At 36.9% G+C, this 17,291-nt stretch overlaps 1 protein-coding gene across 3 annotated transcripts in view; it reads left to right on the top strand.

Annotated features, from left to right (window-relative positions):
* IFT80 (intraflagellar transport 80) overlaps positions 1-17,291 on the top strand; it is a 139,292-nt gene that overhangs the window by 43,233 nt on the left and 78,768 nt on the right. For all 3 annotated transcript variants that reach the window (XM_043595012.1, XM_043595011.1, XM_043595013.1), the window contains 2 exons: positions 3,335-3,424; positions 4,168-4,305. In XM_043595012.1, coding sequence (XP_043450947.1) covers positions 3,335-3,424; positions 4,168-4,305 — 228 coding nt within the window. The remainder of the gene's footprint in view (positions 1-3,334; positions 3,425-4,167; positions 4,306-17,291) is intronic.

A 17,291-nucleotide genomic window follows, 5' to 3' on the forward strand; every position in this document is an offset into this window, starting at 1 on the left:
ATAACTAGCATCCTCCTCCTCCTCTTCAACATCATCTGTTCAATACACTTAAGCTTTCTCTAAGACCCTTGCATTCTTTGGTATTTTTAGAGTGGAGAGGTCATAAATGTAATGTTTAGAACAAATTAGGTATATATAATTTTACCAGTTATATAGAAGCAAAACAATGGTGGCAGTTAAGACAAGTCAGAGTAGGACAAATTAATGGGAAACCTTAAGCCTATATTCAGTATTTTGATGTTTGATTTCAGTGTTAAAATGCAGAATCATATTTTATTTTGATAATGACACAGTGTAGTGTTGGTAATAAAAATATAGGCTTTGGAGTTTGTCACATGGTTTTAGGATGTTCACTTATTTATCTAAATGTAACTTTAGGCAAGTTATAAAATATCTTTGATTCTCAGCTTTCTCATCTCTTAGTTGTGATGCTAATACCCACTTAGTAGGATTGTTGTGAAGATTAAATGAATTAAATTGCAAAGTGCATAGGACAGTGTATACAATAAGCATATTGAGTGCATAGAGTAAGCACTCAATATAGAGTACTCATTACTATAGTTATTATTATGAGTTATTATGTCATCTCTACCTTTTAGTCAGCCTCCAGTAAATTAGAGCCAAGGAGGTCAGAAAAAAAAGATGTAGAAATGACTTGGTCTTGAGTAAGGGATTTGGTGTTAGAGACTGACCAACTACAATGGGTATAAAAGTGCTTTAACGTTCATGCTCTGTCTCTCTCTGTCCCAAAAATAAATAAAAAACGTTGAAAAAAAAAATTAAAAAAAAAAAAAAAAAGGGGCGCCTGGGTGGCGCAGTCGGTTAGGCGTCCGACTACAGCCAGGTCACGATCTCGCGGTCCGTGAGTTCGAGCCCGCGTCGGGCTCTGGGCTGATGGCTCGGAGCCTAGAGCCTGTTTCCGATTCTGTGTCTCCCTCTCTCTCTGCCCCTCCCCCGTTCATGCTCTGTCTCTCTCTGTCCCAAAAATAAATAAAAAACGTTGAAAAAAAAAAATTAAAAAAAAAAAGTGCTTTAAGAAGCAGCATCAGATTTAATAGCTGAGTAGGTAATAGATTTGGGGAGTAAGGGGATAGAAATGTTATTGAGTTTCCATATTGAGTTTCTACAAATGTATTGAGTTTCTACAACTTCTATGTTATATATATTTTATAAAGTCAACATGCATTTAAATTTTTACTGCATGCAGAACACTCTGCTAAGAACTATGCGACAAACAAGAAATAGAAGATACAGGTCCTTGCTCTAAGGCAACTAAGGTAAAAAATTTGGGCAAACAGAAGAAGCTGCAAAAGAGAACTAGTTCTGCCTGCCTTTAGTCAAACTCCTTCCACACCACTCAGACTCCAAAACTCTACTTTGAAATTGTACAGTAAAACAGGCAAGATGAATCTGTAGTTTGTAGTTATGTAATTTATTGAGATACCTGTAATTAGGCTTATATAAATGAAACTCAGGAAGTTAAATTATAGTTTAGTGGTCTAGTAAAACTTATGGGCCAGCATGTAGTGGAGGGAAAGAAAAGTATCCATTGTCAAAATTCAGCTAGAATGGAAGAAGAGTTGAAGTATAATTAGTAACTTAATGCAAATTTTCTTTTTTTTCTTTTTGGTAAACTAAAGCTGCAGCAGTTTTCCTTGGGCATAAACACATTAAAATTTGTATTGTCCACAAAAGGAACGCCTAATTAATTCTTGCTTGTAGAATACAGTTCAAAAGTAAATACCTGATTTTCCTTTAAAGCTCTAGGGACTCTTCTAGAGACCCAGAAGTTGGTTTTATAGTGAAGAGACTTTTTAAAAATTTATTCAATCAGTGAAAATGTAGTGCATACATACTATATACCAAGCACCGTGCCGTGTGTGACATAATGCAAAGTGAAACAGAACAGTTCCTGCCTTCAAGGAGCTTGCTTCTGTTCAAAGGAATTTCACAGATTGTGCAACTCATGGAGATATAATTGAAAACTGTCTATGCCTTATGTATAGTATGTAAGTATATGTAATATATAAACTGATAATCCTAAATCATAGAAGAAAAGTTTAAATCCTATTTTGTTCCTAACTTTTGAATATGCAAAAATTTATTTTTACAGCTTTGAAATGAGACTCTTGAGAATCTGTGTGTGTGTGTGTGTGTATCTGTATATACCCATATCAGTGTCTATGTTTTGTTGTTTTTGTCCTTGAAGTTTATTTGAGGACATTGTATTAAGTTGGCAGTAAATTGTGTGAATTACTGCTTTTTAAAATATATTATCAATACATTTGTTTTTGAGAGTGCATATTTTTTATATATCTTCAGTAAACAAGCTATGAATTATTGCTTCTTCTTAGAGCTTATTTGACCCTAATTTAATTTTACTCTGTGTACATTAAGAACAATAGGTTGGGAAGGGTCAATAGAGCCCTTAACATTGGTTACTCTTTGATGTGAAGTTAATTGGCTCAGACATTAAAATGTACCTTATGGTCTTCAAGGAAAATTAATTCTTTTTAAGTTGTATTATTCTGCCTAAACATGATAAAAGATAGCTTTTTAATTATGTGTGGTAATAGCTAAATTGACACATGGATTGTATTTAAAAAGCAAGAAGGCATCCATGCTTACTTTCTAGATTGCCAATTTCTGGGTGACATACACACACACACACACATATATATATATACATATATATATATATATATGTATATATGTAGGCATTCTCTTTCTCTCTCTCTCTCTATATATATATAAAATACAATATGTACGTATCTGTGGAAAACATCCTTTTGTTATATGGTAAATGCAGTAGCAGTTTCTTATAGAGTTCAGTGACTACTCTAGAGACATTCAGGTAAAGAGAATGAAGCTTAGGAAAATACACAGAGGAGAATGAACAGAGTACTAAAGAAGATGATCATGTAATAAAAGTTAAAAAAAAGAAAATTAGTAAATAAGAATAAAGGCATTATCTTTGATTGGATAAACTGTATAAAAGAAAGCAAGATTTGGATTCATAACACTGTTATCACATACATGTCAAACTTGAAATAGTTCAACAGCAAGAGATTTTCCATCTGGAGTCTAGGCAACTGAAGAGATTTATAAGGATGTAAGCTATATAGTGGATGTCATAGTGCTAAGTGTTTTCATTACTTTAAATTAGAAATCAAACAAGAAAATGAGATTATACATAACAGCTATGAAAGAAAGATAGAAATCTCCAAGGACAGGATGAGAGAATCATTAGGCAAAATGTCCTTTATTAAAAAAAAAGCAAACAACTTTTCAGTGCTCTTGAAGTTATAATTAATATCTTACTTTTTTCTCATAGTGGAAAGCTCATGATGGCATTATTTTAAAAGTAGATTGGAACTCTGTCAATGATCTAATTTTATCTGCTGGTGAGGATTGTAAATATAAGGTATGTAACATTTGAATCTATCACCTGGATGAAAGAATTGAATTTAGGTGAAAAGTATTCAGCATATAAGAATATGCTTTTAGTCCTTCACTTTAGCTATATCTTGTAACTATAATAATTCAACAAATTGATATTTTATAATTTTAAGTGATATTTTAAAGTGTTGACTTTCTCATTGACCTCTCTCATTGACCCATAGAATTTGATTTAATGAGTAGCAACATAAATGCAACTTCTAGTTTTGCTGAATATTTAAATCAACTCAGTTGAAGTTTTAAAAATAATTTTTACTGGCTTATTAAACATTGTTTATTTAGCTTCAGACCAAAATCATTTATAATAAAGAATAAGATTTAATGTAACTGGAATTAGAGGAAATTTAATTGGAATAAATACTTGTAGGGAAAGTTGATAGAGCACTTACTGAGAAAAAAAATTTAAGCAAAAAAACAACATCTCAAAAATTTATTGTTAAATTTAAAAGGACTCAAGGTGTGTAGTTTATATGATTAATCAAAGATGTGGTGAAATTGGAAAATTATTATGTTATCATAAAGTATTTTTTGCGATATATAGGTTTTAAAGAATATAGCTTTTCCCCCTTGTGTGGTAGTAAAGACATTTCATTACTATTATTATAAAGTAATGATTTATGAGTCTTTAATTGATACCTTACTGTAGGACAAACTTGTCTGTAATAATGTGGTGACTGTTATAAAAGATTTTTTAATTTGCTGTTTTAGGTATGGGATAGTTATGGCCGTCCTCTGTACAATTCACAACCTCATGAGCATCCTATTACCTCAGTTGCCTGGGCTCCAGATGGAGAATTATTTGCTGTTGGATCGTTTCATACTTTACGCTTGTGTGATAAAACTGGGGTAAGTTATAATGGTGAACAATCACAGATGTGCTGTCATAAATGTGGTAATGCATAACACACCTGGTTCTCAATCTTTAAAAAATATTTTCAGTGAATGCATTTGACTGCATTTTTCTGATTTGTCTTCTGAATATACGGGTTCAGTCAATTCCAGATTTATGGGACCATACAGTTTGAAGAATGGGTATATTCTTTACTATTTTTCTTTCTGGAAATACTTTAAGCATGGTTATGAAAGATGGAGAAGTAAAGATTTCTACTCAATCAAAAGGGAGTGTTCAATTTTAAACTTTTTTTTTAAACTGTCAATATGTTTCATATAGAAATTTTGCATATGTTTGGTATGGAATTGATAGTAAATTTTAAAAATGATCATCTTAAAACCAGAGAAATTGGGTTTTTGTCAAGAATTCATGTTTGCATACATGGGAGACTTGTTCCTCACAAGAGAGTGCTCTTCATCCAAATTCTGTTTAGAAATTAGGCAAACAGTGAAGCTCAAGAGCATTTACCCACTGTAGTTGAATAATGAGTTATTTCATCAAAGTGTTTCAGAAGCAGCCGAGTTTGGAGTAGGGTTATTCTGTACTATTCCTAAATAAGAGGAAATCACATAATTGTTCTGTGGCTTATTTTCCTTGAATGCAAAATGATACAGTTAACTTACAATTATTAAAGCTTTATAAATGATCTATTAAGTTTTCTGGTAATTTGTTTTGTGTCACATAAAATATGAAGTCTTCTGCCTGGCTTTATAAACTGTCTGAACCCTGGTGCCATAAAATCCATTTAGTCTTTTTTCCCCACAGCTCCCTAACTTGTATCTGTGCTCAAATCAGTCTCATGAATCTCCTCTGCCCATCATTAACATCCTTACTTATCTTTCCTTTCGTGGAATGCTCTCACCTCTGTCTTATAGTTACTGAATTCTACCCATTTTTTTAAAAATTTTTTTAAATGTTTATTTATTTTTTTTTTAAATTTTTTTTAACGTTTATTTATTTTTGAGACAGAGAGAGACAGAGCATGAATGGGGAGGGTCAGAGAGAGAGGGAGACACAGAATCCGAAACAGGCTCCAGGCTCTGAGCGGTCAGCACAGAGCCCGACAAGGGGCTCAAACTCACGGACTGCGAGATCATGACCTGAGCTCCGACACTTAACCAACTGAGCCACCCAGGCGCCCCAAATGTTTATTTATTTTTGAGAGAGAGAGAGAGAGAGAGAGAGAGAGAGAGAGAGCAAGTGGGGCAGGGGCAGAGAGAGAGGGAGACACAGAATCTGAAGCAGGCTCCAGACTCTGAGCTGTCAGCACAGAGCCCAACGTGGGGCTCAAACTCATGAACCACGAGATCATGACCTGAGCTGAAGTTGGACACTTAACTGACTGAGCCACCCAGGCACCTCCTACCCATTCTTTAAGGCCCATCTCTTGTTTGACTTCCTTTCCTGATACCTTCCATAGGTATTCATTTTTCTAACTTCCTCTTACCTAAGGTCTCTCTTATTTTAGCTATAACATCAAGATGTTATATCAGATAATCTCATTTTTATCTGATTTTTCAGCAATGATTCTAAGTCTATAGAATATATACTCATTTTCACAATGTATTATCTTTTTATATTTTCCATTTTAATTTTATGTATATTATTGTTGACTCCTTAGACAGTTTATAAGATCCCATAGCTCAATGGGTCTCTGTTATCTGTATAACACAGTAGATACCCCATAATTCACCAATAAGTTGATTTAAACATGATTATTTTAAATTGCTATTTTGATGAAAATATTTAAAAATTTTAAAATGTGGGGCGCCTGGGTGGCGCAGTCGGTTTAAGCGTCCGACTTCGGCCAGGTCACGATCTCACGGTCCGTGAGTTCGAGCCCCGCGTCAGGCTCTGGGCTGATGGCTCAGAGCCTGGAGCCTGTTTCCGATTCTGTGTCTCCCTCTCTCTCTCTGCCCCTCCCCTGTTCATGCTCTGTCTCTCTCTGTCCCCCCCAAAAAAATAAATAAACGTTGAAAAAAAATTAAAAAAAAATTTTTTTAAATGTGGGTGTTGAATTGATTTGAATAATTAATGACTTACTTCATTAAATACCAAACCTATTATTAGAATATTAACTATTCTGGAAAATTAAACTTTCTAAAAGGATTTTTTTTTACCCTATTTGACTGAATAGACTGAATATATTGTAATAATATTTTAAGGATTTGAATAGCATTTTAAATATGTTCTTTTATTCAATACATGTTACTTTTATACTGCTCATTGTATACTGCTCATTGGAGAGTATTTTAGAAACTGGGGATAGGGAGATGTAAAGATTTTCACTCAAGTTGTGACAGTTTAATAGAGAATCGGTATAAGACTCATACTACAGTGTGATAAATGCTATACAAGAGGTTTATTTTGTGCAAGCACTATGAAGGTGTGGCAGAACTTAATTTTGCCTGTGGATATTGATTGGAGAGCTGAGACTTGAAGAATTAGTAGTCCTTCAAGGAGATAAGTTGGGGGAAGAGAGTTGCAGGTAGAAAGAACCTGCATGTATCCCAGTATGGTGCCTTTTGTGCAATGTCAATAAGATTTTGCTTGGAATAGTACCAGGAGATAAGATACTCTTGGACCCGATCTGTGTTTGCCATGTAAAAGAGTCTGGCTTTTAAAAATCAAATTATTTTCTGTGGAGCACTCTTAGGAGTTGCTGTAGGGTAGAAAAGAGGTGAGGGGGTTGAGCTCCTAGTCTTCTTCTCCAGCCAAAATCAGAAGAGCTCTACATTAATCAGTTTTACTAGTTGAACATCAAAATAAGATTTCCTTTGAACAGCTAAAACAATGAAATTGGAAAAATGGTGTGTGTCAGTCAGTAGAGAGCCATGGCTGGTGGGTAGTAACATGATAATATTCAAATATTGGAAATATTGCTTTGGTATCAAAGGAGCAGTGGTACAGGAGAGGGAAGAGAACATGCAAAAGCAAGGAATTATAGTCTGTTAGAAAAATTAGAAGCAGTTTGCATTTTATCCTCATGCAGTACTGGGCCACTGTTTCACTTTAAGTAATGACATTATCAGATTTGGCATTTTTAGGGAAGTGTACTCTGAGGTCAGCAGGGAGGATGGATTAGAGGGACAGTAGACTGTAGGCAAGATGGTTAATTAAAGGCTTTTGCAGTAGTACAAGAAAGTGATGTTGTCCTGAATGATAGGGAATAGCAGTGGAGATGGGAAGAAGTGGACAGGTTCAGGAGATGAACTCTTCCTATAAAAAGTGGGAAGAGTCTGGAGCACCAGGGTGGCTCAGTCAGTTAAGCATCTGACTTTGGTTTAGGTCATGATCTTGTGGTTCATGAGTTCAAGCCCCACGTTGGGGTCTGTGCTGACAGCTCAGAGCCTGGAGCCTGCTTTGGATTCTGTGTCTCCCTCTCTCTCTCTCTGCCCCTCCCCAGCTCGTGCTCTGTCTCTCTGTCTCTCTCTCTCTCAAAAATAAAGAAACATTAAAAAAAAACATTAAAGGGATAGTGGGAAGAGTCAAGAATAATTACTGGGGTTTCGATTTGAGTACCTTATTGTCTGGGTGCTGGCCTGAGGATAACACCTTCTTATGGTGTGGTATAATTTGCACTGGGTTTGTGTGACATAATTTTATTAAGATCCCTGTGCAATCATTACAATAATAAAACAAGTTACTTAGATTTTAACATTCATAAGTATCACCTGGGCATTGCTAAAATGCAGCTTCTTGGGCCCCCACTTATAATGTGATGAATCAAAATCTCAGTAAAATGGGGACCAGGGATTTGTATTTTTAAGAAGTTCCCTGGTTACCTTTGTTAGGTGTTCCTCAGACAATTTAAGTGAAGGAACACTTAAATAAAACATGTGAGATATTTGATTATTTCTTCTGAGTTCTAAAAGTGGTAAAGCTTGCTCTAGTATACAAAAAACGCTTTAGAGATGAAATAGTAAATGGTAATGAAGGTGATACCAAAAAGAGTAGTCTAATTAAAAAGATAAAAAATCTCATACAGTTTATCCTTCTGATTCTTCCTTAGCATGTGTCTCACTTAAAATTATTTTGAGGATAGGGGTACCTGGGTGACTCAGTCGATTAAGCCTCCAACTCTTGATTTTGGCTTAGGTCATGATCTCACAGTTCAGGAGTTTGAGCCCCATATCAGGCTCCATGCTGTCATGGGTTCTCTTTCTCCCTTTCTCTGCCCCTCCCCTGCTCATGCCCTCTCTCTCTCTCTCTTTCTCTCTCTCTCTCTCTCTCTCTCTCTCTCTCTCTCAAAATAAATAAATAAAACTTAAAAAAAAAGGAAAAATTATTTTGGGGCTATAATAATTTTGTTTTCTCATAATTCGTAACTTAAAGTTGTGTAATTAATAGTAGTAATCATTCACCCAGGGGCATATTCTGTGGCCGAATGTCTGTCTCTCTCTCAAAATAAACACACTTTTGAAAAAAAAAACAAAAAGAAATAACTACAGGGGCACCTGGGTGGCTCAGCGGGTTAAGCACCTCGCTTTTGACTTTGGCTCGGGTCATGACCTCACAACTGGTGGGTTTGAACCCCGCATTGGCTCCACACTGACAGTGTGCAGCCTGCTTGGGATTCTCTCTCTCCTCTGTCTCTTCCCCTCCCCTGCTTGTGCCTGCACTCTCCCTGTCTCTCAAAATAAATAAATAAACATAAAAAAAAGAAGTACGTGTTCTCTTCAACCTGGAAATGTCACTCTTATCTCCTTATTTCTTTTTTGTTTCTCTCATAATCTGCAACTTAAAGTTTAAATAGTAGTAATCATTTATCCAGAGCCTGGCTTTGTGGAAGAATTTCAATATTAGATATAAGAATCTGGTCCTCAGGAAAGATCTGTACCCTCACATTTGCTACAAATTTATCAGGTTTCTATTTTGAGAGCTCTTCACAAATTTTTAGTTGAATGCAGTGTTTCCTAACATTTTATTAAAAATTCTTACCTAGGATTCCTTAACAAAAATTAGTAATTTTACAAAATAAGCTTTAAAGAGGAATACCTTGGTGGCTCAGTCAGGTAAGCATCTGACTCTTGATTTTGGCTCAGGGCATGATCTCAGGTTCATGGGATCGATCACCCTGTCATGCTTGTCAGGCTCCATGCTGAGCATGGACCCTGCTTGGGATTCTCTCTCTCCCTCTCTCCCTGCCCCTCTGTCACTTGCTCTCTCTCTCTCTCTCTCTCTCTCTCTCTCTCTCTCTCTCTCAAAATAAATAAACAAACAAACATTAAAAAAAAAAGCTTCAGGTGTGCCTAGGTGGCTTAGTCAGTTCAGCGTCTGATTTTGGCTTTAGGCCATGAGCTCACAGTTTGTGGGCATGAGCCCTGCATCAGGCTCTCTGCTGTCAGCACAGAGCCCACTTCAGATCCTGTATCCCCTCTCTCTCTGCCCCTCCCTCGCTTCCATGCTTTCTCTCAAAAATAAATAAAAACATTAAAAAAAAAAGCTTCAAAGAATAAAGGTGATATTAACTTTCAGGTTATCTGTGAAATATTGGGTCTAGAGAAAATGTGGTTTTTGTAAACATTGTCTTTTAATGTTTTTCAAGAAATATTTCTAGTGGAGAGGAAAAGGCTCAACTGCTTGAAGACTGTTAATGACAGATTAGATTTTGGTTTGAATATATTTCTTGCAATACAAGTATGTAACTAGATTGATGACAGGAATATTTGAAAAAGCAGATATTTTAAATTGAAGTATAGTTGACACACGTTACATTAGTTTCAAGCATACAACATAGTGCTTTGGCCACTCTGTGTGTATATACTGTTGTGCTTACTACAAGTGTAGCTACTGTCCCCGTACAATGCTATTACAGTACCATTGACTATATTCCCTACGCTGAAAAAGCAGAAGTTGTTCTATTTTTGTGAATAGGTATACTGCTCTAACTCAGTTGTTATACAATAAATTTAATATTCCCATTAAATTTCACCATAAAATTAGAATTTTTATTTTTAAAAGACTGACTAAGCTGATATGAAACTCTGGTTTCTATTTACATCTTCTATTTAATCAGGCAGTTACCTATATCGATTCAGAACTCATGTCCTGGCTCACTTTTGTGGACTGTGGTTCAAATATCAGTTTCATTTTTAAAGCCATTGTAGTGCTATTCTGGTCTGCCCTGTTTTTAACCCAGAGGCAAATTTGAAACCTAAGTGGTATTTGCTTCTGCACTGCAGTACAGTTGTCGTAGTGTTACTGTGTTGATTTTAGTGGGTTGCATGTATGGATGGGCTGCTTGATGATGTTGCAAAGCCTTCAGACACAGACTTAATACCTTTCTCTTGCTCCCTCCTCTCCATAATCCTACCCTAACTTGTTGAGAGGAGTCGGTGCTGCCTCTTCGCTATCATTAGTGCAAACTGGGGATAGGAGACAGGACCCTACTTATCAGTCTTCACAGTGCTCATTGGGGAGGGCTGCTGCTTCAGTATTGCAGGGCTGGAATGGTCTAACCAAGATCCACCTCATAGCCTTGGCAGCACCATGTGGGGAGGAGGAGGGATGTCACCTCTGTTCTTTGTGTGCAGAGTGGGAATGTTCCATAGGGTTCCATCCCAATGTCTCTTATGCACACACTGTAGGAGAGTGCCATGGCCTCTTTCATGGTGTGTGCCCAAGTAGGGTAGTTATGGCAAAAGGATTCCATTCTGCAACGCCTCCTTCTTCCTGGTCCCTTACCTAGAGAGAATGGGCATTTCTTGGTGCTTATTTTGCCTCATACACTACTTGGAGTTAATATTGTACCATTTTGTGTAAAATATAAGAATCTTGTATCCATATGGCTCCATTTAGCTACTTCTTTATGCTATAGTTGTCATAAGTATCACATTACACAGCATGTTATAATTTTCGCTTTAAAAGTCATAGTCATTTTAAAGAAATTAAGAGAATAAAGATAGTCTTATATTCACCTACATGTTCAACATTTCTTTTTTTTCACATGTAAGTCATGGTTTCACTTATTTATTTTTAAATTTAATTTATTTATTTTTAGTTTACATCCAAGTTAGTTAGCATATAGTGCAACAATGATTTTAGGAGTAGATTCCTTAATGCCCCTTACCCATTTAGCCAATCCCCCATCCCACAATCCCTCCAGCAACCCTCTGTTCTCCATGTTTAAGAGTCTCTAATGTTTTGTCTCCCTCCCTGTTTTTATATTATTTTTGCTTCCCTTCTCTTATGTTCATCTGTTTTGTATCTTAAAGTCCTCATATGAGTGAAGTCGTATGATTTTTGTCTTTCTCTGACTAATTTCACTTAGCATAATACCCTCTAGTTCCATCCACATAGTTGCAAATGGCAAGGTTTTTCTTTTTGATTGCCGAATAATACTCCATTATGTGTGTGTGTGAGTGTGTGTGTGTGTGTGTGTGTGTATATGTATATATATATATATATATATATACATATACACACACCATATCTTCTTTATTCATTGATCCGTCATTGGACATTTGGGCTCTTTCCACACTTTGGCTATTGTTGATAGTGCTGCTATAAGCATTGGGGTGCATGTGCCCCTTCGAAACAGCACACCTGTATCCCTTGGATAAATACCTAGTAGTGCAATTGCTGGGTCTTAGGGTAGTTCTATTTTTAATTTTTTGAGGAAACTCCATACTGTTTTCCAGAGTGGCTGCACCAGTTTGCATTCCCACCAGCAGTGCAAAAGGGTTCCTCTTTCTCTGCATCCTTAACCGACATCTGTCATTACCTGAGTTGTAAATTTTAGCCATTCTGACAGGTGTGGGATGGTAGCTCATTGTGGTTTTGATTTGTATTTCCCTGATGATGAGTGATATTAAGCATTTTTTCATGTGTCTGTTAGCCATCTGGATATCTTCTTTGGAAAAGTGTCTATTCATGTCTTTTGCCCATTTCTTCACTGGATTATTTGTCTTTTGGGTATTGAGTTTGATAAGTTCTTTATAGATTTTGGATACTAACCCTTTCTGTCATTTGCAAATATCTTCTCCCATTCCATCTGTTGCCTTTTAGTTTTGCTAATTGTTTCCTTTGCTGTGCAGAAGCTTTTTATCTTGATGAGGTCCCAATAGTTTGTTTTTGCTTTTGTTTCCCTTGCTTCCAGAAACATGTCAAGTAAGTGGTGGTGGCTGAGATCAAAGAGACGGTTGCCTGTTTTCTCCTATAGACTTTGATGGCTTCCTGTCTTACCTTTAGGTCTTTCATCCATTTTGAGTTTATTTTTGTGAATGGTGTAAGAAAGTGGTCCAGGTTCATTCTTCTGCATGTCGCTGTCCAGTTTTCCCAGCACCATTTGCTGAAGAGACTGTCTTTTTTCCATTGGATATTATTTCCTGCTTAGTCAAAGATTAGCTGGCCATGCATTTGTGGGTCCATTTCTGGGTTCTCAATTCTGTTGCATTGATCTGAGTGTCTGTTTTTGTGCCAGTACCAAACTGTCTTGATGATTACAGCTTTGTAATGCAACTTAAACTCTGGAATTGTGATGCCTCCTGCTTTGATTTTCTTTTTCAAGATTGCTTTGGCTCTTCAGGGTCTTTTCTGGTTCCCTACAAATTTTAGGATTATTTGTTCTAGCTCTGTGAAGAATGCTCGTGTTACTTTGATAGGGATTGCTTTGAATATGTAGATTGCTTTGGGTAGTATTGACATTTTAACAATATTTGTTCTTCCAATCCTTGAGCATGGAATCTTTTTCCATTTCTTTGTGTCTTCTTCAATTTCTTTCATAAGCTTTCTATAGTTTTTAGTGTATAGATTTTTCACTTATTTGGTTAGGTTTATTCCTAGGTATGGGGTTTTGGTGCAATTGTAAATGGAATTGATTCCTTGATATCTCTTTCTGCTGCTTCATTATTGGTGTATAGATATGCAACCAATTTCTGTACATTCATTTTATATCCTGCAACTTTGCTGAATTCATGTATCAGTTCTAGCAGCTTTTTGGTAGAGTCTTTGGGTTTTCCACATAGAGTATCATGTCATTTGCAAAGAGTGAAAGTTTGACTTCCTCCTTGTTGATTTGGATGCCTCTCATTTCTTTGTGTTGTCTGATTGTTGAGGCTAGGACTTCCAACACTATGTTGAATAACAATGGTGAGAGTGGACATCTTTGTCGTGTTCCTGACCTTAGGGGGAAAGCTCTCAGTTTTTTCCCATTGAGGATGATATTAGCAATGCATCTTTAGTATATAGCCTTTATGATCTTGAGGTATGATCCTTCTATTCCTACTTTCTTGAGGGTTTTTATCAAGAAAGGATGCTGTGTTTTGTCAAATGCTTTCTCTGCGTCTATTGAGAGGATCATGTGGTTCTTATACTTTGTTTGATGAATGTAATGTGTCACATTGTTTGTTTGGCAGATATTGAACCAGCCCTGCATTCCAAGAATAAATCCTACTTGATTGTGGTGAATAATTATTTTAATGTATTGTTTGATCCAGTTGGCTAGTATCTTGTTCAGAATTTTTTGCATCCATGTTCATCAGGGTAATTGGTCTGTAGTTCTGTTTTGTGGGGTCTTTGTATGGTTTTGTGGGGTCTTTGAACAAGGTAATGCTGCCCTTATAGAATGAGTTTGGAAGTTTTCCTTCCATTTCTATTTTTTGGAACAACTTCAAAAGAATAGGTGTTAACCCTTCTTTAAATGTTTGGTAGAAGTCCTCTGGAAAGCCATCCAGCCCTGGACTCTTGTTTTTTGGGAGATTTTTGATTACTGATTCAATTTCTTTACTGGTTATGGTTCTGTTCAAATTTTCTATTTCTTCCTGTTTCAGTTTTGGTAGTTTCTGTGTTTCTAAGAATTTGTCCATTTCTTCCAGATTTCCCAATTTGTTGGCATATAAATGCCTATAATATTCTCTTATTATTGTTTTTATTTCTGCAGTGTTGGTTGTGATCTCTCCTCTTTCATTCTAGATTTTATTAATTTGGGTCCTTTCCTTTTTCTTTTTGATCAAACTGGCTAGGGGTTTATCAATTTTGTTAATTCTTTCAAAGAATCAGCTCCTGCTTTCATTGATCAGTTCTACTTTTTTATTATTATTATTTCAATATCATTGATTTCTGCTCTGAACTTTATTATTTCCCTTCTTTTGCTGGTTTTGGGCTCTATTTACTGATCTTTTTCTAGCTCTTTTAGGTGTAAAATTAGGTTGTGTATTTAAGACCTTTCTTCCTTCTTTAGGAAGGCCTGGATTGCTCTTATGGCCACCTTTGCTGCATCCCAGAGGTTTTGGGCTGTTGTGTTTTCATTTTCATTGCCTTCCATGTACGTTTTAATTTCCTCTTTAACTTCTTGGTTAACACAGTCATTCTTTAGTAGAATGTTCTTTAATCTTCAAGTATTTGTTACCTTTCCAAATTTTTTCTTGTGGCTGATTTCGAGTTTCATAGCATTGTGGTCTGAAAATATGCAAGGTGTGATCTTGATCTTTTTGTACTTGTTCAGAGCTGCTTTTCGACCCAGTATGTGATCTTTTCTGGAGAATGTTCCACGTGCTTTCAAGAAGAATGTGTATTCTGCTTTAGGATGAAATGTTCTGAATAAATCCGTTAAGTCCATTTGGTCTAATATGTCATTCAGAGCCATTGTTTCCTTGTTGATTTTCTGCTTACATGATCTGTCCATTGCTGTAAGTGGGGTGTTGAAGTCCCCTACTATTATCAACGAGTTTCTTTATGTTTGTGATTAATTGATTTATATATTTGGGTGCTTTCACGTTGGTGACATAAGTATTTACAATTGTTAGATTGTGGTGGATAGACCCCTTAATTATGATATAATGTTCTTCTTCGTCTATTGTTACAGTCTTTATTTTAAAATGTAGTTTGTCTGGGGGCACCTGTGTGGCTTGGTAGGTTAAGAGTCCTACTTCAGCTCAGGTCATATTCTTGCAGGTTTACAAGTTCAAGCCCCGTGTTGGGCTCTGTGCTGACAGCTCAGAGCCTGGAGCCTGCTTCAGATTCTGTGTCTCCCTCTCTCTCTGCCCCTCCCCTGCTTGCGCTCTGTCTCTCTCTGTCTCTCAAAAATAAGTAAACATTAAAAAAAATTTTTTTAATCTAGTTTTTCTGATATAAGTATGGCTACTCCAGCTTTCATTTGATGACCATTAGCATGGTAGATGGTTTCCTATCCCCTAATTTTGAATCTGTAGGTGTCTTTAGGTCTCAAACAAGTCTCTTGTAAACAGCATATGGATGGATGGGTCTTGTTTTCTTATCCATTCTGATTACCCTGTTCCTTTTGATTGGAGCATTTAGTCCATTGACATTTAGAGTAAGTACTGAAAGATATGAATTTAGTGCCGTTGTATTGCCTGTAGAGTTGCTATTTCTGGTGACATTCTCTGGTCCTTTCTAGTCTTTGTTGCTTTAGTCTTTTTTGTTTTGTTTTCTCTTTTCTCTACTTAGAGTCCCCCTTAAAATATCTTGTAGGGCTGGCTTAGTGGTCACGAACTCCTTTAGCTTTTGCTTGTCTGGGAAACTTTTAATCTCTCTTTCCATTTTGAATGACAGCCTTGCTGGATAAAGAATTTTTTTTTAATTTATTTTTTAAAAATGTTTATTTATTTTTGAGACAGAGAGAGACAGAGCATGAACGGGGTTGGGTCAGAGAGAGAGGGAGACACAGAATCCAAAGCAGGCCCCAGGCTCTGAGCTGTCAGCACAGAACCCGACACAGGACTTGAACTCATGAACTGTGAGATCATGACCTGAGCCGAAGCTGGACGTTTAACCAACTGAGCCACCCAGGAACCCCAAGTGTGAGCCTTTCTTAATGAAAGTATATCAATTGTACAGATGCAGTACAGGTCTTTAAAAAGTTCTTCAATAAAAATTAGCAAAGGAGGAGCGATGTTGCAGAAATGGTGGACTAAGGAACTCCAAGAATTGTTCCCTCCACTCAAACAACAATTAACTGGCAAAAATGTCAGAATCAACTTTTTCAGAGCTCTGGAATCTAATTCAAAACTTCCCACAACTAAGGGGAATGTTTAATAAAGGAAGAGGCTGCTAAATTTGTTAAGAAACCATTGTGGCATTTTTGGTTTACCTGCCTACCATCCCCTGTTCCCAGCTTGGCAGTGGCTACGGGGATGACAGCCTGCATTCAGGTGTGGCTTGTTAGTGCCAGGGGGAACAATATGGGCTATGTTTTCAAAAAACTGTGGTTATGCTTTTTGACCTGTCTGGTGGTTCCCTGAGGGGCCAGCACAGAGGAGTGTCTTTGTTTTGCCTCCCTTGGAAATATCTCTGAGCTGCAGTGGCTTCCCAGGTGGCATCTGTTGAAAGCATACTATCCATGGCTTCTGGGGGCAAGGGATGGTGAATGGTGCAAGTAGCAGATAGACCAAAAAGCTTGGAAAAGAGGAGCCTGAGGAGGAAGGTAAATGGAAAAGTAAGGGTTTTATAGGGCTCTTACAAATACTGGGGATTCTGTAATACAAAACGCATGCCCAGGGCCAGATATACACTCAGAAAAAACTTGAGAGGATGCTAGGCTTGTATTTTTGGCAGACCTTTGGGCTCTGCACAAGCAGGTGGTGAAGGCAAAGGAAAATTATGGGTGGTCTGGCTAAGTATTGAAGGAGTACCCCAGCTCACAGTCAATTGGCAAAGAGTAGGAGAATATTTTTTCTTTCTTTTTGGCTTTGTCAGATCACTAACTGACTACTTAGATAATGGAATGGAGACTTAGGTGACCATACATGAACGAAATACAGTCTTGCAAAAATAGTTTGAAAAATCACTTAAAAAAAAAAGTGGTTCCTGGGTGGCTCAGTCAGTTGGGCGTCCGACTTCACCTCAGGTCATGATCTCGTGGTGTGTGAGTTTAAGTCCCACTTTGGTCTCTGTGTTGACAGTTCAGAGCCTGTAGCCTGCTTTTTCCAAAGCAGCATTCTGTGTCTCCCTCTCTCTCCGTCCCTCCCCCCACTAGCTC

The sequence above is a fragment of the Prionailurus bengalensis genome, chromosome C2 (assembly GCF_016509475.1).
Source record: "Prionailurus bengalensis isolate Pbe53 chromosome C2, Fcat_Pben_1.1_paternal_pri, whole genome shotgun sequence".
NCBI lineage: Eukaryota > Metazoa > Chordata > Mammalia > Carnivora > Felidae > Prionailurus > Prionailurus bengalensis.